The sequence below is a fragment of the Rhodnius prolixus genome, unplaced genomic scaffold (genome assembly GCF_049639745.1).
Source record: "Rhodnius prolixus isolate KJV_2025 unplaced genomic scaffold, Rpr scaffold_9, whole genome shotgun sequence".
NCBI lineage: Eukaryota > Metazoa > Arthropoda > Insecta > Hemiptera > Reduviidae > Rhodnius > Rhodnius prolixus.
This window is the reverse complement of record NW_027411604.1, coordinates 204,665-228,006: the sequence shown is the minus strand read 5'-3', so window position 1 is coordinate 228,006 and position 23,342 is coordinate 204,665. Positions and strand designations below refer to the sequence as shown.

Below are 23,342 nucleotides of genomic sequence, written 5' to 3'. Positions count from 1 at the left end.
AATTTTGAAGGGTTAGAATTTTTATGGAATAATTTCCTACCCATTTCCGTTTCTCTACCTTGAATACTCTTGAAGTAAGTTAACTCCAGTCTTCTAGTGGTCAAGCTAGATAATGACAAAACTGCATTGCTTTAATTTATATTTGACTAGCCTATTTTTGTGTTAATTTTTGTATTACGTTGTTAATTTTATATTTATCAGAGCAATTGGAAATTAGGGATAGTACTCAATGTGTGTTAAAGAAATATAGTTTTGTTATTAACTGGGAAAGCTAACATTTAATGATATAATAATATAATAAATTGCGTGACATTTGTTCTTATGTTTAATCGTTCCAAACCTTCTGCTGCCTCATTTTCATTTTTATTTGCCTAAATTTTTTGGGGCGGGGCGGAATCACTTTTTTTAAAAATAGGGATTTGAATCAACTCGTTCCACCATCGGACTCGTTCCAATGGAACGAGTCCGCTCAAATAGCCCATCACTACTGTGCAGTAGTGATGGGCAGAACGAGTCCGTCTTTGGACTCGTTGGATTTGAATCAGTTCCAGGGTTGGAATCGATTCCAACAACTCGTTCACCGATTCCGGTCTCTGTACTTACCCTATGCATTAGTAAAAATGTCACGCAATTTATTAAAAAATATCATTAAATGTTAGCTTTCCCAGTTAATAACAAAACTATATTTCTTTAACACACATTGAGTACTATCCCTAATTTCCAATTGCACTGATAAATATAAAATTAACAACGTAACACAAAAATTAACATAAAAATAGACTAGTCAATTATAAAAATTAAAGCAATGCTGTTTAGTCATTATCTAGCTTGACCACTGGAAGACTGGAGTTAACGTGCTTCAAGAGGATCCAAGGTAGAGAAACGGAAATGGGTAGGAAATTATTCCCATAAAAATAATCCTAACCCTTCAAGCAAAATGATAATTACTCAAAAATAAAGAAATATTTATTTACTAGGACTTGTATATCAAGCTTTAAAAATATTATCTTACGAAAAGAAAAAGCTGTGTGCTTAATCTTTAACATAGCGCTGGACATTCTTATCTTCATTGGGTAAGTTTAACCGTGTACATGACCGTGAGACAGTCAAAGTAACACTGAGCCAAAATTTAGTATTACCTAATTGGTTTACTTACTGCAGTATCCCTCCCACTCTATCACCAATTTCACAAACATTCATCGATTGGAAATAATTTTTAGTTAAATATTCGTTTTATTTGAATACAAAAAACATTATAACGCTTTCTTAAGATGATTTTAATTTTTAAAATTTGTTTTTGTCCATTACTCTTATATAATACGAAGAATTTCAAATAAAATATAATATACAAACACAATGATCTAGTATGCAGGTGGAGTCAGTCCTCGTTACCATAGCAATGGAACCGTTAAACAACTCCGGTTCCAGCTCCAGCAATTTCTATTGGCTAGATTCAGTGAACGAAAAAATGGAACGAGTCCGGTTTCAAAAGGATTTAAATCACTCCGGATTCGACTCCACCAACTCCAGTGGATTTAACCAATGAAAATGCTAGAGCTGGGCCGGAGTCGTTTAACGGTTCCGTTGTCATGGTAACTACGACTGACTCCACCTGCACACTAGATCATTCTGTGTTTGTATATTATATTTTATTTGAAATTCTTCGTATTTTATAAGAGTAATGGACAAAAACAAATTTTAAAAATTCAAATCATCTTAAGAAAGCGTTATAATGTTTTTTGTATTCCAATGAAACGAATATTTAACTAAAAAATATTTTCAATCGATGAATGTTTGTGAAATAGGTGATAGAGTGGGAGGGATACTACACTAAGTAAACCAGTTAGGTAATACTAAATTTTGGCCCAGTTTTACTTTGACCGTCTAGCTGACATGTACACGTTCAAGCTTACGCCAATGAAGATGAGAGTAAGAGTGTCCAGCGCTAAGTTTAAGATTAAGCACACAGCTTTTTCTTTTTGTAAAACAATAAGATAATATTTTAAAAGCTTGATATTCAATTCTTAGTTAATAAATATTATGAGTAATTATAATTTTGAAGGGTTAGAATTTTTATGGAATAATTTCCTACCCATTTCCGTTTCTCTACCTTGAATACTCTTGAAGTAAGTTAACTCCAGTCTTCTAGTGGTCAAGCTAGATAATGACAAAACTGCATTGCTTTAATTTATATTTGACTAGCCTATTTTTGTGTTAATATTTGTATTACGTTGTTAATTTTATATTTATCAGAGCAATTGGAAATTAGGGATAGTACTCAATGTGTGTTAAAGAAATATAGTTTTGTTATTAACTGGGAAAGCTAACATTTAATGATATAATAATATAATAAATTGCGTGACATTTGTTCTTATGTTTAATCGTTCCAAACCTTCTGCTGCCTCATTTTCATTTTTATTTGCCTAAATTTTTTGGGGCGGGGCGGAATCACTTTTTTTAAAAATAGGGATTTGAATCAACTCGTTCCACCATCGGACTCGTTCCAATGGAACGAGTCCGCTCAAATAGCCCATCACTACTGTGCAGTACACCGCAGACTACTTAATGGGGAGTAGAGTGGTACGTGGGAGTGAATTGAGATTTGATTGTGGTTTAACAAAGGAAATAAATTTATCTGCGGTAACTTAGTTGACAATGATTATTATTGGAAGTTGTACAGATAATGTACAAAGAAACGCTTATTTTCTACTAATATAATTCAATATTTTAGGTTATTCACTTAATTAAATGAAATGAACGATTTAAGAACTCGTTGTTATTTAGTGTTAAGTGTTATTGGCATTATACTGGGATTTTCGGCTGGAATTACTTTTACATTTTATGATAATAATTTAGCTGTGCTATGGGCTTTTATATCAGGTTTGTATACCTAAAAATTTCTATTTGACAATTTATGTGTAGTATTGCAAAGATTTATTGGTTTATTTACATTCTTTTTTATTTTTAGGCGCTTATGCATTGATGAATGCATTATTGCATATTTTACATTGTATAGACAAATTAGAAGAGTATTATAGCATAAATATGTTGCACAATATTAACTGTTTTGCATTTATATCAGCTGCTATTTTTACTGCAATTTTAGCCTGGTATATTTTTGTTATTTGTTATTTTAGAAAGCGTAAGTACAAACATTTTTCTTTAGAAATTTAATTTTAAAATATCTAAAGCAATTGTAGTGAACTATTTTTCCCAATTTAACGTTTATATTTCAACAAATCCTCTGAACTGTATTAAGTTTCGAAAAAAGTGATTACCAGTATCTGGGGAAAACGCTTTGTTCAGTTTGCTTTTCTAGTTTTTTTGAAAATGATTTTTCTAGATTCGTATTTTTTAGTGAATAGTAGAAACGCGTCCATGAAAGCGATTACGAAATTCGAAAGTTTTCTGGAATGAGAGTTCCAATTGATCACTTATATAAAATACGAAGTCCACATCCAGGTTAAACTTATCGGGAATTAATATGAAGAAATGCGCCGAATGACGCAGAACGTTGGCCAAACATGGCCCTTACCCTGTTTATTCTAAACCTTCAAGCTACAGCATATTTTAACTCGAAAATTGCCAGTTCCCTTTACGAATCTTTTCAAATAAGTTCGAAACTAAACCCCGATTCTGCTGTCTCTAACATGTGCTTACAGAATATCCTCATTCTTTTTCGAACAAATTTCGGCCAGCCAGCTAGGTAGAGTGCTACTGCTTTTCTTATTCGTTCTCACATTGGTGTCGCAGCGGTTGTCCAATTACTCCGGATTTGTGGCCAGTAATTAGAGATCGAAAAAGGCAATTCATCAAATCAATTCAACATAAATTATTTATCTCTAAAAAAAAAAGGAAGTGGTTTGATTTTATGTATACAAATTTCTTAGATTTAACGCAAGCCGAAACTGACTTCTTAAACTATTTATCTCATCTACTTCCTTTTCCTCACAAGTATGGTTTTGTGATGCCCTAAAAGCGCTGGTTATGGGATGAGGAGTACCTAGTTTTCTATAGTTCATCTATCTTTTCTTATTCCCTCGTATACAAGAATCCAAAAGAGCTTCATTATCTGCTCTGCCCAGTTTTGTTAATAATAAATAATTGATAGGGGTAGAGTAATAAAACAAACTGAACAAATTGAGCTTATATTATTAAGTGATTTATAAAAACAATTTTAAAAGTTAGAAGAATTGTTTATTTTATCATTCTACTATTCAGTGTTAAAAAAATATTTCGACCTACTTAATTCATTTCAATGGAATTACTGTTTTAATAGTTTATACTGTCATAGTTTAATTTATTAATTTGACTGCACTAAATTTAAAAACTCTGCTTTAGTATAACAGAACTGATATTTCTGATAGTTTTAAATAACAAATGTTCCCTTCTCAGCAAAAGTTTCCTTGATGCCTGTGATTTCACCATTATTGTTGACATAAATTTTAATACATTTATTTTAATTTTTCTGTTTCTCTCTCTGTTTCACAGAGATTCTACCAATGGAAAATTCTTATGTAATTGTCGCTGTGTGGATTTTCATGTCAGCAAAATGGGCAAGCGCACTAGTTGGCTCCACCTATAGATATATTAGAATATTGAGCAATTCTGGCAGACCTCTTTCACAAGTTTAGTAATGCAGTATTTTTGTTGATACTAAACAACAAAAAGGATGATTACGTTTTAATGCAGATTAATAATTATTTCAGTTAAAAGAATTCAAAAACTGTATATACATTTAAGTTTATTTGTTGATTCGTTACCAGGAATTTATAAGGGAATAGGGACTCTTACTTGGGGAGAGGGGGATTAGGTTTCTTTTTCCTTCTTGACTATTATTACAAGCAATTTATTAATAAACATTAGAACGGGAACTAGGTTAAAGTTAAGAAATAGTATTTGCATTGGAAACAATTTTAATTTAATGGTTCCAATTTTTTTTTTACAATTTTGTATGCAACCTTACTGTGTTCATTTTGCCTAAATTCATTTAATATGAATAATTTTTGTACTTAAAACGATCTCATTTTTTAACTCAAGGTTTTCATTAAAAATATAATGTGATTTTAAAAAGATATAAATATTTTGATTATTAAAAATCTTATAGACCAGCTAAGTGAACCTGACTAAATATTGTAACCTTCCGTGCAGTTATTAAGCTTAGCCGTATTATATTCATTATTAGTAAAGAATTCTTGATTTCTTATTGTGTCTTCCTCAGAAATTATTGAATCGCCAGCCAGGGTAAATTAACTTTATTATTCAAGTCAAGTGCTTAAAATTTTCTCTTTAATCAATTTCGATTATTGGTTGTTTCGCGTTATTATATTGTAAGAGTATTCTTGTACTGGTCCACTAAGATGTAACTAAAACTGTAAAAGATATTTAAAAAATAGTGATGATCACAAAACAAATAATAAAGTTTTAAATATATTTATGTACAAGGGTTGGACCATTGTATCAAATGAAATAAGTCGATAAATTAGCTGATGCAATGGGTATTGTGGACAAATTCTGTTTATTTTAAGGAAGTAACTCATAAGTTGCGAATCTAAACAGACTTTTTTTTTTTATTGTATACGTTTTCTCCGTGAAATGGACGCACAGTTTCGATCTCAACAAGTGTATTATTAACAAATATTATTTTACGGAACTCAAATCTTATGAAGTTTCTCGGATCAATGCGCTAAAACTGCTTGACTAGTTTATGCTGAACCATTTTTTGAAACTATATAGTGACTTCATTTTGAAGTTTTACCTTGTGTAAAATTATCCTCTTTTCATTGTCGTCGACTCCACTAGCGGTCAAAAAGTAATGTTTAATGTGTGTGTTACTTATCAATCAGTAGATAAGTTTCAGTTTCAGTCGTATGTACACTTCTTACAATTTAAAGTTAATGTTTGGTTTCTGGTATTGCGTAGGGATAGAGTATCCTCTAGTGCTTTCCATTTCCAAGGGACTTTCTTTTAAAAGATAATTGAAAGTACAGGAAGTGATCTTTATTCTAAAACATCCGCGCAGAGCGTATCCCGATTTTCGAATGGGTTATGTTCAGTTTCCAAATTTTGGAACAATTTTATTTTAAGGGTTGTTGATATCCATGTAGTTGGTTCAAGAACATGAAGAGCCTTTAGGCACATGATAGTCTCTTGAAATATTCGTAATACCTTAAATTGAGTTCAAATTCTTAAATATTTAAGATTCTCTATTCAATAAAAAAGAAAAGATAGTGTCAATTAGGATTTTTAAAAGTGCCTAAAAGACAATCATATTAAATATTTTCTGATTTTACTTAAAATATTAATAAAATTTGTGCCAAAGAAGAAGAATAAAAAAAAAAACTATTTAACTTAATAAAACCGATTATTTTGATAGAGATTTATTTATATGAATGAGATTTAAAATATTTTATATTGCCACAAATCATCGTTAAATGATTTCCAAGTTTGTTAAAGTATACTTTTTGTAATTTTTTTAAAGTTTTATAAATGTAAATTAGAAACTGGTCTTCCCTTTTTAAATAATGGATAATTGTTTACTTTACATTATGTGATATTTTTATAAAATGAAATAAGATTATATTTTAGATAGTTTATATAGCCTAAAAAATATAAAACAAATTTTTAGAATCTGAAATATTTATATATTTAAAAAAAGACTGTCTAAACAAGAACAACGAATTATTAATGAAAATTGTTGATTATTTATCTTTATGAATTTATGGATACATTAAATTTATTTTGAAGTCAGAGGTTATAATTTTATTAAATATACTTATATATTATATATATTTTTTTTTGTAATTTCTAATTTACTTCAATATTACTTATTACGAGGTATTGTATTATATGTTTTATATAAAGTTTATTTAATAAATATACCATGTGAGTATTTAATTTATTTAGTATTATCAACTATTTATTGTCAGGGGTTTTTATTTTACAGAAATTAAATCCCAGTAGAAGTGCTGGGGAGAATTTTATTGGAAAAAGGGCTTTAGCCAACCTTGCTTACAATGGACGAGTTGAACGAATCTAGGAAAGTTTTAAAGAGTGTGCAGTCGTGTATAACTATACCTTAGAGCCATTTACCCCGTCATCATTGCCGTTAAAAAATATTTTGAAGATAACAAGGATAGATTTTAGGATTCGCTCTCTCACATCTGATAACTCCCCAGGATCTTTACCCAGCTGTTCTCCTTTCAGATCAAAATGGGAACCAAGCTCTTCCTAGGATGTTTTTTTAGGAAGAGAAAGGTACAGATAGTTATAGTGCGATCTCCCAAGTCTCACACACTCTTCTCTGCAAAGCCATGTAATCCCAAAATTGTCTTTAAATTAAAAAAAGGTTGAGTGCTTTCTAAGAAGGAATATATCCATCTCTGGTTTTTTAAGCAAAACTAGGAATTGAATACCAGAAGATTTGGGATAAAACTATCTTTGGGATAGATCCCATTCTCAATTTCCCTCAAGGAACCACACTTGGTGCTCGATACCCATGGTGAGACCATTAATCTGTGGAGAATCTCCAGAAAAAAAAAAAAAATCGGGATTTCCACTCTTTTTAAAGTCTTAACATCCTGTCTAACAAAACAGAACTTACATCGTGAAAACATCCATTTACAATAAACTTAAAGGGCTCCTTCTACAGTAAATCTACGTTCAGTTGAGACTCATCTCGGAATTGTATGTCACCGGCATAGTACACGAAGTGCCTACTTTTAACGCAGATTACTATTACTACTTAGCATCAACCTAAAACCTTTTTTTTTTTTGGTCAAAACACAGCAGCATAGGTGAATGAATGTATTCATATCAAGGTAGACCAAAATACGAATGAAGGTAGATAATTTATAGTTAATAGTCTTTTTTAACATACGAGTAACCTAGAGCACAAAAGTTTTGAGTAAAAGACTTACTGTTGCATGCATTTTCTAACATGCTTCTCTACGTATCAGTGTAAAAGTTACGTATAACTTTCGATATTACTTAATGTGCGTGATTCAGATATTATGTTATTATAGAGTGTTCAATTTTGTTTTGGTAAATTATTCATTAATCCAATGGGAAGAAAGATTATAGCCACTTTCAGTTATAATTAATGATTTTTTCCGTACTTTTGACCCTGGAAATAGGTCATCTTCAGGACTGTGGAACATTTTTTGTACAGAAACAGATTGCAATGTACGCAAACAGTTAACAGAAATTGTTTGCCTTACATTTATCAACAAATTACCAATATTAGTGAATATAAGGTAAACCATTTTTGTAAACTTTTCTTTATATCTCCACATTAATTAGACCTGTTTCAGTTAAATATATTCCTCAGCCTAGGGTTTATTTTCCTAGTTTTGTTTTGTTTGTATTAGAGTTATTGTTACATGTTTAACCTTTTTTTTTTTCATAGAATTAAAGTTTTCAGCTTTTATTGCATTCGGATTTTGATTTTACGTTCTCATTTTGCTTTTAGTCGTTGCCATCGGAAGTGAATACTAATTTTAGATGATCCTAAGAAATACCTTCTCCAGTTTTAGGCTTTTTTTATTCGTTTTTTTTTCACTAAAACAATCTTGTGGTTAATTTTTTTTTTATCAAATAAAATAAAATACTAAGTTTTTGAGATTATAGATTTCTTTATTCTTCTTCCAATAACACATTTTTTTTTATAACATAACGTTTATAACATCATTTTATTACATTTATTTTTTAAAACATTTTAAAACTGTCCGGCAGGATTTCCACTTATCGTACGATCAAAGCACTTATCGTAGTATTATAGCAACCGTAGCAAATGACTGCTAAACTCTGGACCTATTTTTCAAGTAGTCTTACGTGTGCCTAAAACAAATTAAAATAATTATCACTTAATTTTCTTGGAGAAAGGTTTAATTCGGTTTTATATTATTCAAATTATACCTTTGTTTATTGTAAACAGCCAATACAGGAAGTGCTATCCACAAAACTTCATTAAATGAAGTTAAAATAGTTCCAGAAATAGACAACAGGTAGTAGTGCTGTGAACTTCCTCTCAATATATACGTGAACAGCAGAAATTCAAAGTCAGCTCGACTTCGAGTAATGCAGGAGGTAGGTCGCTCCAAAACATATCTTATCTAGTCTAGTCAAACATTCATCATCTATCTCCCAATGAATCATGATGTTGGCTAATGGTAAGGGAGATGTTGTCGTTTTGACGGTCGGAGAATAACTATTCTCTAGGTTAGAGAGGTAATCTGGAGAGGTGAATCATGTTAATGATGACCTAAGAAAATTGGAAACACCATCAACAGATCTGAAAACGCAAATCAAACGAGAGATTTTAGAATAATTTTTTCACGTTTAATAATACACTAAACAGCTTCTTAGAAAAGCTATAGTTGCTAATTTTATTTCTTTTTTAAAAGATTAATTCAAATGTAAAAATTATTAACACAAACAAAAAGAGCAAATTATTTGAAAGCTTACCTTATAATCAATCCTAACTTTCTAAATTGTTTGTGACATTTACAACTAATAGTAAATAATAAATGTTAGTTGTAGTTTTGCGAATAAATAACAATTCATTCGCACAACAGAATACGCGAACTGTAACTATTTAATCATTTCATTTTTCTGAATTATTCTAAGGATTTGGACAACGAATAATTGTTTATCCTTACTTTAATGGAACACGTTCGATAACAAGTAAATTTTTATCGATATCTGTAAGCCTACGATTTACTTTACTAGATAAACTGTTTCACCGTAATTCATAAGTTAAACTTATAATTAATTAAGATTACTAATTCCAAATTGAGATTAATTGAAAAATTGGATTAATTTTATATACAGGGTGTTCCATTTTAAGACGGCTCAAATGCATTTCATGCTTAAACGGTTAATCTGAGCAAAAAATGGTAGAGGAAAAATTTGTTGCCCGTCACCTCTAGTTTCAGAATATGTGACTTGATTTTAGATTGCTGCCCGCATACGCAGCTGACGCGCGACCAAAAGTGAGGGTTCGCAGTTGACCCCCATTTTCATATGCACCGTTTTAAAGAGTATCAAAAGTTATGAAAGAAACCGGAAACCGCAATTTGATATCTTCAAAATTCAAGGTGCTAGGCCATTTCAAAATCTAGTATTTATTAATCATATTTCAATTATTTAACTTGTTATCACAGAGAAAGAAGAGCACGCGATAGATCATTTTTATGTATTTTTTCATCTCCTTTCTACTAAAAATATTGCCAAGGCAGTAAAGCTGGTATTTTTCTTAATATCAGGAAATAAGTCGTTTTCCGAGAGGTTTTTCTAAGAAAAATCAAATGTTAAGAGCTTTAGATGTTCTCAAGCATACACAAAATGGCGATAAATTAATTTTACATCTGTTACAAACAAGAAGGTTTAATAATTATTCGGTAATTTTGGGAGAGTTGCGTTTAATTACCAAAAAAATTGGAAACCTCCTGCCACATATTTAAGTGATCAATATCTTTCATGTAAAGGATCAAACTTATTCCTTAATTTATCAGATAATTGCACTTTACTCAACTTGTGAAGCATGTACTGTGCCTTCAAAGGTGCCTCCTCAGATACAGAGAGCAGTTGTTAACCTCCTGGCTAACCTGGCTTGCGAGCCAGAGGAGGCACCTCTGATTTTGAAATAATTTATTAATTAGAACCTTGAGAAATGGTAGTAGTTCTTGCGAATTTTGACGTCAGAACTTTTTTGTTATTTAAAACAAAAATTACAGTAAGTTACAATCCGCACATTTATAGATAACATTTAAATTATCTGTTATTTAAAAACCCACTACATAAGAGGTGTATAGAGTTGAATGAATGATGCTGTGACAGGCAGATGGGGTCGTGGGTAGAACTCACCCCCTAGATTTGGGTTTAGTGGGCATCTTATGGGAGTCAGTCGGATAGCTCTTGTCTTACCATATCCATCTCTTGACATTCACTCACTACTTACGCGTGGTCATCCTCGATGGGTGATCTTAAATTTATTTTATCTCTAGTTATAATTTGGTTCAATACATCTATTTCGGCTCAGAATAGATTTATTGCTGATCCAGGTAAGTAGTTTAATTATTTTCTTTAAAAAAAACAACTTAAAGTCTGAAAAAGTCACCGGAAATGACCCGCCCCCCCAAAAAAATTATTCCTTGAAAAACGGTAGGATTACAAGTTGCATACCTCTGCGTGAAAGCGTAGAAGCCAGTTTCCAGAGATTTTTATTTTTTTATTTTTTAAGTGAAAAATCCATTTAGTAACGGGATAGTTAACGCAAGATTGAAGTAAGTCTCGGCAGGCATGGACTCGAGTACCTTAAAATAAAATTCTCAGGTGATAATTAGCAACAGGAAAATTTTTGATACATAGTTTTCTTTCTCAGTAAGAATGAGAAAATTTGTTTTCTACCATACAGTAATTACAACTCAAAATCACTACTCTTAATACAGATTACTGCTATTCTGCAAGCTTCTAATTTTTTCTACAATATCTTAAATGTTAACTGAATCCAATTTTGGTTCATTAAAAACAAATTTTGGTGAAAACCAGCCAATTTACTTAAAAATTTTCAGTTTCATTGAAATATTTGAAGTAGATTTATTTAAATTTTTTAACACTGACTATTTATACAAGTACCTCTCAGTTTTGCTTAAAACGTTTTTACATGAAAATTAAGATAATTTCGACGAAGAGTGTATTTGGGCATTTCTATTCAATAATCAATCCCGTTCTTAAAGTTGTATTTTCAAGGGATATATATATATATATATATATACTGGGCCAAAAAAGTCTGTGAACACTAACCTAAATTTTATTACTTTTATTATTATCTTAGTAGAAACTTCTTTTATTTTCAAATGAAATATACTATTCGATAGAGAGAAACCAGAGTTTTTCATTTTATATTCAATCTTTTATTTTTGTTCAACAGGAATATCACAATTAAATGTTTAACAAAACAACTCCCCAAACGAATGCAAAAAAAGTCTGTGAACAGCTGAATAAATGTGTAAAAACATTAAGATAACAAACAAAAAAATGATTGAATAAAGTTTCAAAGTTCTCTATTGTATTGTAGAAACCACTACAGTCAGTTTTGTGAATAAATAATCTAATTAGTATACATTTAACCACTAATATGGAAGTTCCCAGACCAATTCGTGAACTTATTGTGAGGTTGCGAAATGAAAGAAAAAGTATTCGAGAAATAGGGAAGATAGTTCAAAAAAACTCTTCAACGGTGCATAATATAATTAAAAAGTACGGAAATGTGATTAGTAGGCCACGCAGTGGACGGCCACCAAAACTTAATTCCTTTCATAAACGATTCATTTCAAGAAGAACCCAGGACAAGCGCTCAAAAAATCAGTCAAGAATTATCAAGTGATTATGGTGTAAGCGTAACACCTCAGACAATTAGAAATAAATTACATGAATACGATTATTGCGGTCGAGTCCCAAGGAAAAAACCTTTTATCAATAAAATAAATCGTAAGCGTCGATTGGATTTCGCGAAAGAATATGTTTCTAAGCCTTCTAGTTTCTGGGAAACCGTAATCTTTTCAGATGAGTCGAAATTCAATGTTTGTGGGTCTGATGGACGACAAAAAGTGTGGCGAAAACGAAATGAAGCTATGAAAATGAAAAATATAAAGCCAACTTTTAAGCATGGGGGAGGCAACATTCTGGTGTGGGGTGCATGAGTGCTAAAGGAGTGGGCAAGTTAGATCTAATTAATGGTATGATGGACCAATATGTGTATGTGGATATATTAAGACGCAATTTAAGAGAAAGTTCAAAAAAATTAGGTTTGGAGGGAAAGTTTGTCTTCCAACAAGACAATGACCCGAAACATACCGCACTAAAAACTCGGGAATGGCTTTTATATAATACACCCCGGCGCCTAAACGCCCCTCCACAATCGCCAGACCTTAACCCAATTGAACATTTATGGGATGAAATCAGCCGCCAAATAAATAAAAGAGAAATAAGAAACCGTGAACAACTAAAAAACGCTATTCTAGAAGAATGGAATAAAATTCCAACATTGACGACCACAAAATTAGTAGGATCGATGAAAGCTCGCTTGTTGGAAGTGATTAGGAACAAAGGAGGTCCTACAAGTTTTTAAAATTTATAATACACGTACAATGTGTAAGAATGATTTATTTCTGCAAAGTGTTCACAGACTTTTTTTGCATTCGTGTGTGGGGTTGTTTTGTTAAACATGTAATTGTGATATTCCTGTTGAACAAAAATAAAAGATTGAATATAAAATGAAAACTCTGGTTTCTCTCTATCGAATAGTATATTTCATTTGGAAATAAAAGAAGTTTCTACTAAGATAATAATAAAAGTAATAAAATTTAGGTTAGTGTTCACAGACTTTTTTGGCCCAGTGTATATAAAGGAGTATTTTTTTATATAAAATTATGAACATCGCAATGCTTCTAAAGAAGTTAATGTAATCAAATTATTTAGAATCTTTCCCTCCCAACAATTTTTTCATTACTTTTACGATAAGAATTCAAACATTTTACTCTGAAATGTTGGGATAAAATAAGTACATATTTTGTCTTTCATCAATTTCTAACGATTGTGGTTAAATGAGCAGGTTTAGAAGATGAGACAGCGAATCAGACAATTATAACTTAACTATTAAAACCTATTTGGGTAAATTGAATTTAATGAAAACATTGTAGATAATATAAAAAATCCTCACGACACTTCGCACACATTTATTACGTACTTTTTTTAAAACGACTCGTATCCGATAAAGCCTAAATAGTAAATATTTTTACAAAATCCCTACCTTAAAATCTTTGCTTCCATGAAAGAATTCTGATTTAAATCCTCCATTGAAAATTACTTCATGTAGAATGACACACGAACTTTTTATAGCTATTGTTGTATTATTAAAGTGGTGGCTTGGCGCTATTTTTTAAGATTGGAAGTTAGCATTGTGCAGGTTAGGTTTTCAAGGAATAAGTCGATTCAAACACTTCGAACAGAATTTGTTCAAGTAACAAAATAAAACGAAGTATTACTATTAAAAAGATTCAAACACTTTTGCTCCAATTTCAGAAAAGGGTTTTAACTGCAGAAAAATGATAAATTCATACAATGTTTTTACTTTCATTATATTTTATTGAATAATAACTACTTAATTTTTTTCATTTCAACTGTAGCCTGAATTAATATATCTAACGTAATGGACATCAAATAACATAAGTACAATTTACTAAATCATACTTAACTGAAGTAACCATTTAAAACTCGATCTTACCCGCTTATACGAGCTACACTCTCAAAATAGAAAAAACCTATAAAACTTCATGCTTTCTAAACCTATTCGTATTCAATGGGGGAGAAAGGTCTAATTTAACGTTCTGAAGAGCCGAGACACATTGCCCTGGCAATATCGAAACGATATAGTTAAGGGATAAACACAGAAAACAGAGTATAAGGAAATTAGAGAAGGTTTGAACGAAGGTAAGAGGCTGTCGACCAGGAGTCAAGAGGCTAACTTTTTACGGAAAGAATTAATGCAAATACTAAAAGGTACTGGTAGGATCTGGGGGAAAAAAAAGTTCTTCAAGAGTTTTAGTGGCTATGTTGACTGGGTATGCCACTGTAGCTGGTCACGACGATATCATCAGAAGAGAGAGATCAACACTATTAGTACATGATGTGAGGATAGGTTGCGCATATCACTGTTTGGTGCAGGGTGTACTCGAGCCTCTCTCTGGTGGTTTAGGAGCCAGAGCGCTTTTCGGGCCCAAGCAATATATTCATCATATATATTCGTAACTGCATGAATCGAGAACGATAATATCTTCAATGTACTCGATTTACACAAATAAATCTAACCGAATTTTCGGATAATATACTTGAATATCCAGCAGGTAAATAGTTCAGAACTTCTAAGAATATTTCATCTTGCCATGTCATTATTGGAATTACATATTCCCAAAGAATCTGCTGGTGCCATCATCAGGTTCCCAAGGGTCCAAGGGTTTTTCGAAGGCCCTCAGAAGGTCTATGGCCTAAAGGCAACCAGTCAGTCAACATGTGAAGCTTGTTTTTAACTCAGTGCAGGGCATGCTTTAAATCTCTTCCGTTTATATGTAGTTACCCAAACAGATCATGGCTAGCAAAAGGATTCTAGTGCTTCAAACGGGGACTTAGTTCAATTTGAACCAATCTCAATATTCTCTAAGACCTTACTTATTCTTTTTTTTGTAAAATATTTTAATGTTTTTCCCAGAAAAACGTGAAATAAGTAAAATCAACATTTTGATATACAAATTTCAGCTGACTGGTTGATGGAAATGAATAATGATTTAGCGATAATGAATAAAGAATCATCAGAGATTACTTGGGCGAATTTAATTGGAGAACAGAATATTAGCGATATTTCATTAGAATTGGCCGAACGATCAAATCGTTGGAGAAACGCCAAGTGTAATGAAGCTTCAGAAAATATTAAAAGATGGCAATTATCGGCCAAAGAAGCCCGAATGATCTGGTTACTCTGCCGTGGACCAAAATATACACCACATCAAGCAAGGTAAAGAGAAATGTTTTAGTCTTTTTTTTTTTTAAGGTAAATTTTTTGTTTTTGGTAACCATCGACGATGTGGATGTTGAGGAGGTGTTAAGTTCCATTAAAACCATAACCTTGTTCTTCAAAATTGCCCAAAAAATTTGGAGCACTCTCGGAGAGTTTAACACCCAAACTTTCACCCAGAGAAATTCCAGGACTGGGATAGGACCCTTTCTGACAGCTGTGCGAGGATACGATCTGCACCAATATCTGGCCACCATCTCTGATTGAGAATGCTAAACTTTAGTTTATTTTAAATGAAAAGTTTTGATTAAACAATGGCCCCGCCTAAACACACACTCAAATTTCTAAATCAATGAAATGAATCCTATCAAAATATCCTAAATTGAAACTTGTATATCAAGTTAAATGAACTTTGTAACAATAGAAACTTATAATTGTTTAAAACGAAAACATTTACAACTTCCCTCAAATGTTCATGTTAAAATTTTAAATAAATAATTTTTAGAATACCACGGTACTATCACTGTTTAATAATTTAATTATTTAAACCTCTGGTCAATAAAAAAAAGAAATTAATGAACTATATTTTAGAAAATTATTCAATAAAAATGTATTATAAATTCACTATTATTTTTGAAGATAATAAAAGAAAAAATTACTTCAAAGTTGTAACTGTCTGTTAAAGTATGCCAAGACTAGCGTTTGTAGTAAGGAAGCGATTATCTGCGGAACTCAGGACGATAGTCGTTTTGAACGTAATGATTTCTGGGCAATTAAAACGTTCAAAGCTGGAAAAAAAATTGTATCACTACTTTTAGTCTAGCTACTAAGTGATTCTTGATATTTTGAATCACTAAAATATATCACTGAAACCATTTCCATTTTTGGCATATTTAAATTTCCAAGCATAAAACTTCCAACAATTCGTTTTAAAATTAAACTTTACTCATATCTCAAATTTTTGTTTGGCATTTGTGCGCAACTTTTCTTTATATTTTTTTATTTTACTTTTACATTTATTTAAAGAACTCCAAAAAAAAAAAACATCCAACTTCCGGATTTCCTTAATTACAGACTCTTAAACAACTTACTACGTGCGTTGAGCATTATCTACAATGACTCACAACTGTGTCGTTGGGAAAATACTTGTTACTCCATTGAACCTGATTTGACGACTCTGATGAAAACCACCCGAGATCCGGCTCAACTGTTATGGGCTTGGCATGGATGGAGATCTTCAACGGGACAGATTACTTATCAAATCTACCCATCGTTGATTACTTTACAGAATCAAGCTGCTCAAAATAATGGTACAATCTTTTGATTCCTTCTACTAAATATCAATCTAATTGTCTCAATGTTATTCCAATATTTTTGTTTTTATAGGCTATACAGATATGGGTGAGTGTTGGCGAGAAGAATTGGAAATTGAAAATCTTGAATCATTAGTTGAAAAATTGTACAAAGAGATAGCCCCTTTTCATAAATTGTTACACGCTTATGTTAGGTATCACCTAAATATGTTCTATGGCGAGAGTAATGTGGGCAAAATGGGACAAATCCCTGCTCATCTTTTAGGTAAGTCTTTTTTTTTTAATCTTCTAATTAATTAAAATTAATGGAGAATAGGAGAGAAGGGATTAGCTATGCGGTTAGCGTACTGGACTCCCACGCGGAGGTCCAGGGTTCGAGTCCAGCTGCTGACCCTTAGATTTTCTCTTCCTAGGAGCTTCTTACAGCTCACTGTCCGGTGATGGACAGTGTTGTCTATAACGAGAGAACACTGTCCGGAGGCCGGCAGTGCACACACCAGCAGGCGCCAATAACCTTAGATGTTGACGCGCCTTAAATCATTAAAAAAAAAAAATAGAGAAAAGGAAACAATGCCTACCCTAGTTAGAATACAGGATGAGTTTTTTGCCCTTTGCTGATTTATAACAGTATTGAAGTGACTATGAAAGGCCTAGAGTTTACCCGTACAGCTTCTAAAATCAGACTAATATCAAAAGGCATGGATTCTTGGCCTGATCCACATTATCCTGCAACCAGGGTGCTCCTCTACTAGTTTAGGTCGTCCTTACTTTTTTCCTTTTCACGATTTGGAAAATCCCACTGAAGAATGGCAAAGGAAGCTCTCAACTGAATTCCTAACGAAAGGGAAGTACACTGCGTTGTTCAAGGATTCTACTTTAGACAGCATCTGCACAATATCGGTCAAGGTATAAGTCAAAGGACTTACATAAAGATGTATCGTGCTAGACGCAGAACTTGACTTCCAGCTCTTCATTAACTTCATATATTAGGAAGGTGAAATTGTAATTGGCCCTACCTTTACGCAGACTTCTTGAACAATTAGAAATAAAAAAAAAATAAGGCTTACGTGTATCGTGTGACTGTTGACGTTTTCAGCATAATAGCGGAAACATGCAGGGATGCCAAGAACTCTGAATAAGCAGCCATCCACTTCCTTCTGAAATGATACCATATTATTGATGTTTTTAATTTTTTTTTTTTTTTTTTTTTTTTCCTCTCTTCACGACTTCAATAATTTTCCTGGGAAGTTCATTTTCCCGCGCCCGCTTTCCTCTAAAGTATCATTTTAGTATTATGTGTATGTGAAACAATTATCAGTAATTATTCGTGCAATATTGAGGAATAAATATGCTGCTAAAATTCCTAGTTTTGTAAAAATTGCATGAAAAAAAAAATCGATGTTTTTATCATAATCTGCAGCAAGAATTCAATTTCGTTACTAATCTCTATAAATTAATTAAATTTCGATAAGTTCACGCGTTAAAAGAGAAAAATAAAGAAAGTTGAAGCAAACAATGAATGAGTTTAATTGAATGGCGACCTAAGATAGATAGAATTGAGTGTTGTTGAATAGTATGGTGTATGTGACTGTAGTTGATTGTTTGAGTGGTCCATCCCAGCATCTAAACTCTCTCGGGCAGATTACCTCTAATGAAAATACAACACTTCCCTTGACTCAATGCCATCTGATCTCCTACTTTATTTAATTTCCTACTTAAATAAGCTTCACCCACCCAGGGGAATCCACTTAGTTTTATTTTTATACTCTGGAGTGGAGTAAAAAAAAAAACACATCAATGATTATATTCTGGGACTTTTTGTTTTTTATTTATCTTGCCCAGGATATTGAGGATTTATTTAGGATTAACTTGTTATTCAGCAACCAGACCGCGTACGTAGACAATCCCGAATTAATACTCAGCCTACACAAGACTTAAAAGGTTAGAATCGAATTGGAGGTTCCAAAACGACAATGGACAAACAAAACTGGATTAGTTATGTAATATCTTTGACGCTTTCTTTGAAGGACGAATACATTACACCTCCTTAAAATTTTTACTAAAGACCGCGGTAGATCTGAGGAGATTAAAAAAAAAAAATAACACTTTACTCTTTGATAGTACGTATCTTACTTAAAATCCTCTCGAATTCTTAATTTGGAATATCCGTGAGTGGTTACCATCAAATAATGGCTCCCTCTATCTTACTAGAACTTTTATAGAAAGATCCAGATTCCCTTAATTTTTGATAGCCTTCCTACATCTTCCAGAGAGTGTTGAGGGGAGAGGTAGATTTCCACTAGGAATTCTGTTATGAACTCCTGGAATTTATGAATGCAGCTTCGCTCAAGAATAAGCAGCTTTAACGATCAAAATGCCAAACTATTTCCTAGTTATACGCCCATTTATTTATCTTCCTGGGTGCTAGTAAATTTTCAACACTCCGGTAGCCTGCTAATTTGCTGACAACATCCTTATAACTCCCCCTTCCCAAACAGCTGAAATCTATAACTTTGTTTTTACAGGTAACATGTGGTCACAAAGTTGGGAAAACATTCAAGACCTCTTACCAGTTGTACAAATTGATTTTGACAGTATACTAAGGAGAAATACTAACAATATTAATGATTTAACAAAATTGGCCGAAGATTTTTACGCATCATTGGGATTTCCAAAAATGTCTGAGAAATTTTGGAGATATTCACAGGTTACAAAGAAAAGTAACGATAGTTCTTGTCATGGAACAGCTGCCAATATGTTCAATGGAGATGATTTCAGGTAATTGTCACGCTTTCAGCATGTGTGACCTTTTTTTTTTTTTAAATAAAATTAAAATTTCTATGTTTCGTTAGGATGCTTCTCTGTGCAAAAATATCTTGGGAAGACCTTTATATTATACATCATGAAATGGGACATATTCACTACTTTAATGCTTACAAAAAGCAGCCAGCTATCTTTAAGGTTACTCCTTCAATGATTTATGTTTTGTAAAGTATTTTTTTTATCTTGAACTTCCACTAACTCCATAATTCTATGTAAATAACACGAGAGAAGTAGAATTAAAAACAAAAACTAAAAATCTACCTTACTGACATACTGTCTGGTTAAAATTGAAAATACAATTATATACATAGATTTCACACGAACATAAACTGAGCTCTAAAATTAATTACAATATTTTAAAATATACTTATTATAAAAAGAAGAGTAATTTAACTTACAATAATTATTGCTTCCATTATTTGCACGGCAATAGGTAATTTGTAGTTAAATAGTTAATACTACGTCAGTTCATTAAGTAAAACTTATATACTATCATTAAGTTGTCTAGTATTTGCTGCAATTATATAATTTTAAAAGAATATTTTCAGAAAAATGTTAGTTACACTCACGCGAAACCGTTTACTAATACCAAAAGTTCACTTACTTAAAGATCAGTAAGATGGTTTCTCTCTGGTTATAACGCAGTGCTGCCTAAAATTTTAAACATTTAAAAGATATTAATTTATATTTTTAAATTGTACTTCTTAATTATCATAAACCAATCTATTAAAATAATATTAAATTATATGTTTTTATGAATTGTTTAAAAATGAAAACTCACTAATTAAGCACACGTAGTGCCTTCAATCTGAACTTCCTAAATAAAATTAATATAAGAACCCAATTGTCAGCGATAAATTTTGTGATAAGGTTTTTTAAATTTTAATTCTGTAATTTTCTTCCATGTGGATGGCAACAAAGTGAAATAATGACTTCTTTGCAGGATGGTGCGAATTCGGCATTTCAAGAAGCTATAGGTGATACGATAATGATATCAGTAGAATCACCGAAACATTTACAAAGGATTGGGATCTTACAAAATGAGCCCAATGAAGGTATAGTCATGCAGAAGATGTTCGATTTGATCCAGGAGATGGTTGCAAAATTAAATCAACTAATAGACTTAATGTTGCTCGTTAGGTTTAGTCACATACTTAACTCTACGAGTGGGGTGCAGATTGTAGTTTTTTGAGTTAGATTTCTAGTCAGGTTACCATCTACCTGAGTTTGACCATATGCAGCCCATCTTGGACACTGGGCATCTCCAACTTATTGATCCAGTACTAACTGTTCTAAGAGGTACCTGTCAACCTACATTTTTTAGAGCTCCTAAGCAGAAGAGGAGAGTTAGTTTCTTAAAGCTGGCTTACGGCAAATAAATCATTCCTACTTTCCTCTTTCAAACAATTGCTGTTCTTGAACCTATGTTTAAACCCACCAAGAGGACTAAATCATCAGTGCCCCAAGACCAAGAATTAAAGTAAAGATCAACACCATCATTATTGTTATTCTGTAGAGAGCGCTGGATAGTTTCTTTCCACCCTGATCATCTTTACTTATTTTTAAAGCATTCATATGCAGATTGTAAATTGCCAGATAAATTCAATCACAAATAAACTTAAAAAAAAAAATCATGGAAGATAATACACAAGCATTGTTATTGAAAAGAAGCAATTTTTTTTAACATCCATTAAAATACCATTCTTTGGCAGATTCTTAAACAATAAGCTTTCTTTAGAATTGTCGACATCTCTTATTTTATTGATTTCATTTTGTTAAATATGCGAACTTTAGTTCTGTACGTTTGGGTTACAGAAAAACAAAACGCATTCTTAGGGCAGATAAAATCTTTTTTTTTAAATCCAGCATTAGGTTTTCTTTCGACCAATTCAATAATTTTTGGTTTTTACTTTCACAGATTTGAAAATCTCCTTGCTATTACATCAAGCTTTAAAGAAAATTCCACAATTACCATTTGGTTTGGTTATGGATAAATGGCGTTGGAATGTAATGGCTTCGAAGATTACACCAGAAAATTATAACAAATATTGGTGGCATTATAGGACACTGTATGAAGGAATAAAACCACCAGTTCCTAGAGGAAAATATGATTTTGATGCTGCTTCTAAATTTCATATTGATGACAATACACCTTATATAAGGTAAATTTATTCATTTAGTCAGGGCAGAAATGAGCTAAAATGTGACCAAGGGCTAGAAGTTGTGAATGAGGCTTGATAATCCGAAATAGTAGCATACGACTCTACCTAGTACATCCTAAGTGACTTGTGTGGGAGTTACGAGATGCCTGTATTGTGAGTTTATTAAACTGGGATACCCAACATGGACACCAATAGCTCAGAAAGTTTTTCTGAGTACTTTACTTTTTAAAATCTTTTATTCCCTTTTTCAGATATTATCTGAGTGAATTTCTACAATTCCAACTGTTCGAAGAACTCTGTACGATCACTTTTGAAGATAAACCTCTCCAAGATTGGAAACTGAGTGAATGTGATCTGTACGGTTCCAGTAAAGCTGGTGAAAAGTTGAGGTAATTTTTTGTTTTGTTTTGAATTTTCTTTCATCAAACTGGTTGATCCATTTTCATGAAGAAAATGGTTGAAATTTTGAATTCGGTTAACGAGAAAGAAAAGTTTTAACGAATAAAGCCTTTGATAATCAGTTATTAAAGTGAATGATATGAGCCTTTTCAAGTGTTATTCCTATCTCGAAATTCCACACTGACATCACTCTTGAAATATACGTCTTAGTTAATTTACACTGATAGTTATTCAGTTCTAAGCAGGGATATTGAAAGAACGATTAGTGAGCGATTTTAAAGAGAGCAATTTCAGCAAGGAAGATAATCACTAACAGCAGTTGCTGTTAACTAGCAGTACAAAGAATACTACAAAAGCTCGAAGAACTCCTCAAAGAAAATTCGTGAGTTCATTTACTGCCAAGCGGTTTTCCATGCGTTTTCATCATTCCTACTTTACAATCTCCTTAACAAAAACTTACAGTTTTAAAAGTTAAGTATAAGGGTTGATTAAACGCCAAAAGGTACACAAATCAGCAAGTACCCAACATTTCATTCAAGCTTAGTTGATACAATTTAAGTAATTTTGCTGCATTAACTTTTCCTTCACATTTTTTAGAATTTATTAGATGTCACAGACCCTTATGCTGGCCAGTTCGTTCATAATATTATTTGGTTGTAATTATGATAAAATGTATATTATATCTTCGTTTTTAAATAGGTACTTTATTTTAACTCTATTCCAAATTATTCTTCTGATTTATCTTTAATATGCCCTTTATTCTGAAGTTGTCACATCTTATACATGCATGTTAAAGTAGAAAAAGACAAAGTTAGAGTCGGCTACTGTTTAAATTTGAATCACGGAGGATTTAAAACAATATTTCAGACTTGAATTCGTCTTACCGAAATATTCGTGAGCACAAATAACACACAGTAAATAACAAGTAGATTATTCAACAACAATTATTCATTTCTCAATTGTAATTTAATTTTACTTACAGTAAAATACTGGAATAATTAGCTGTCCTAAAAGTATGCAATACTTATTTATTTTATATTACATAACATATATATAACATTGTGAGAAGAACAG

General features: G+C 31.9%; 2 protein-coding genes across 2 annotated transcripts in view; both read left to right on the top strand.

Moving 5' to 3' along the window:
• The first annotated feature begins 2,539 nt into the window (after positions 1-2,539).
• LOC141454462 (uncharacterized) lies at positions 2,540-5,081 on the top strand. The gene is made up of 4 exons (XM_074128705.1): positions 2,540-2,640; positions 2,732-2,880; positions 2,969-3,142; positions 4,492-5,081. Exons 2-4 carry the CDS (start codon positions 2,754-2,756, stop codon positions 4,632-4,634), a joined length of 444 nt encoding a protein of 147 aa, XP_073984806.1. The 5' UTR covers positions 2,540-2,640; positions 2,732-2,753; the 3' UTR covers positions 4,635-5,081.
• Positions 5,082-10,911: 5,830 nt separating this feature from the next.
• LOC141454458 (angiotensin-converting enzyme-like) overlaps positions 10,912-23,342 on the top strand; it is a 14,964-nt gene continuing 2,533 nt past the window's right edge. Inside the window, exons 1-9 of the mRNA XM_074128696.1 lie at positions 10,912-11,063; positions 15,316-15,571; positions 16,646-16,881; positions 16,958-17,149; positions 19,410-19,662; positions 19,737-19,845; positions 20,651-20,762; positions 21,626-21,869; positions 22,121-22,258. Of these exons, the coding sequence (XP_073984797.1) occupies positions 10,976-11,063; positions 15,316-15,571; positions 16,646-16,881; positions 16,958-17,149; positions 19,410-19,662; positions 19,737-19,845; positions 20,651-20,762; positions 21,626-21,869; positions 22,121-22,258 (1,628 nt within the window). The 5' untranslated portion in view covers positions 10,912-10,975. The remainder of the gene's footprint in view (positions 11,064-15,315; positions 15,572-16,645; positions 16,882-16,957; positions 17,150-19,409; positions 19,663-19,736; positions 19,846-20,650; positions 20,763-21,625; positions 21,870-22,120; positions 22,259-23,342) is intronic.

What these genes read in the sequence shown, in the direction of transcription:
- LOC141454462 (XM_074128705.1), top strand. Translation starts at nt 2,754, where the DNA reads ATGAACGATTTAAGAACTCGTTGTTATTTAGTGTTAAGTGTTATTGGC. An exon ending in GCTATGGGCTTTTATATCAG is followed by an intron (nt 2,881 to 2,968) that starts GTTTGTATACCT and finishes TTTTATTTTTAG; the next exon opens with GCGCTTATGCATTGATGAAT. An exon ending in TATTTGTTATTTTAGAAAGC is followed by an intron (nt 3,143 to 4,491) that starts GTAAGTACAAAC and finishes TCTGTTTCACAG; the next exon opens with AGATTCTACCAATGGAAAAT.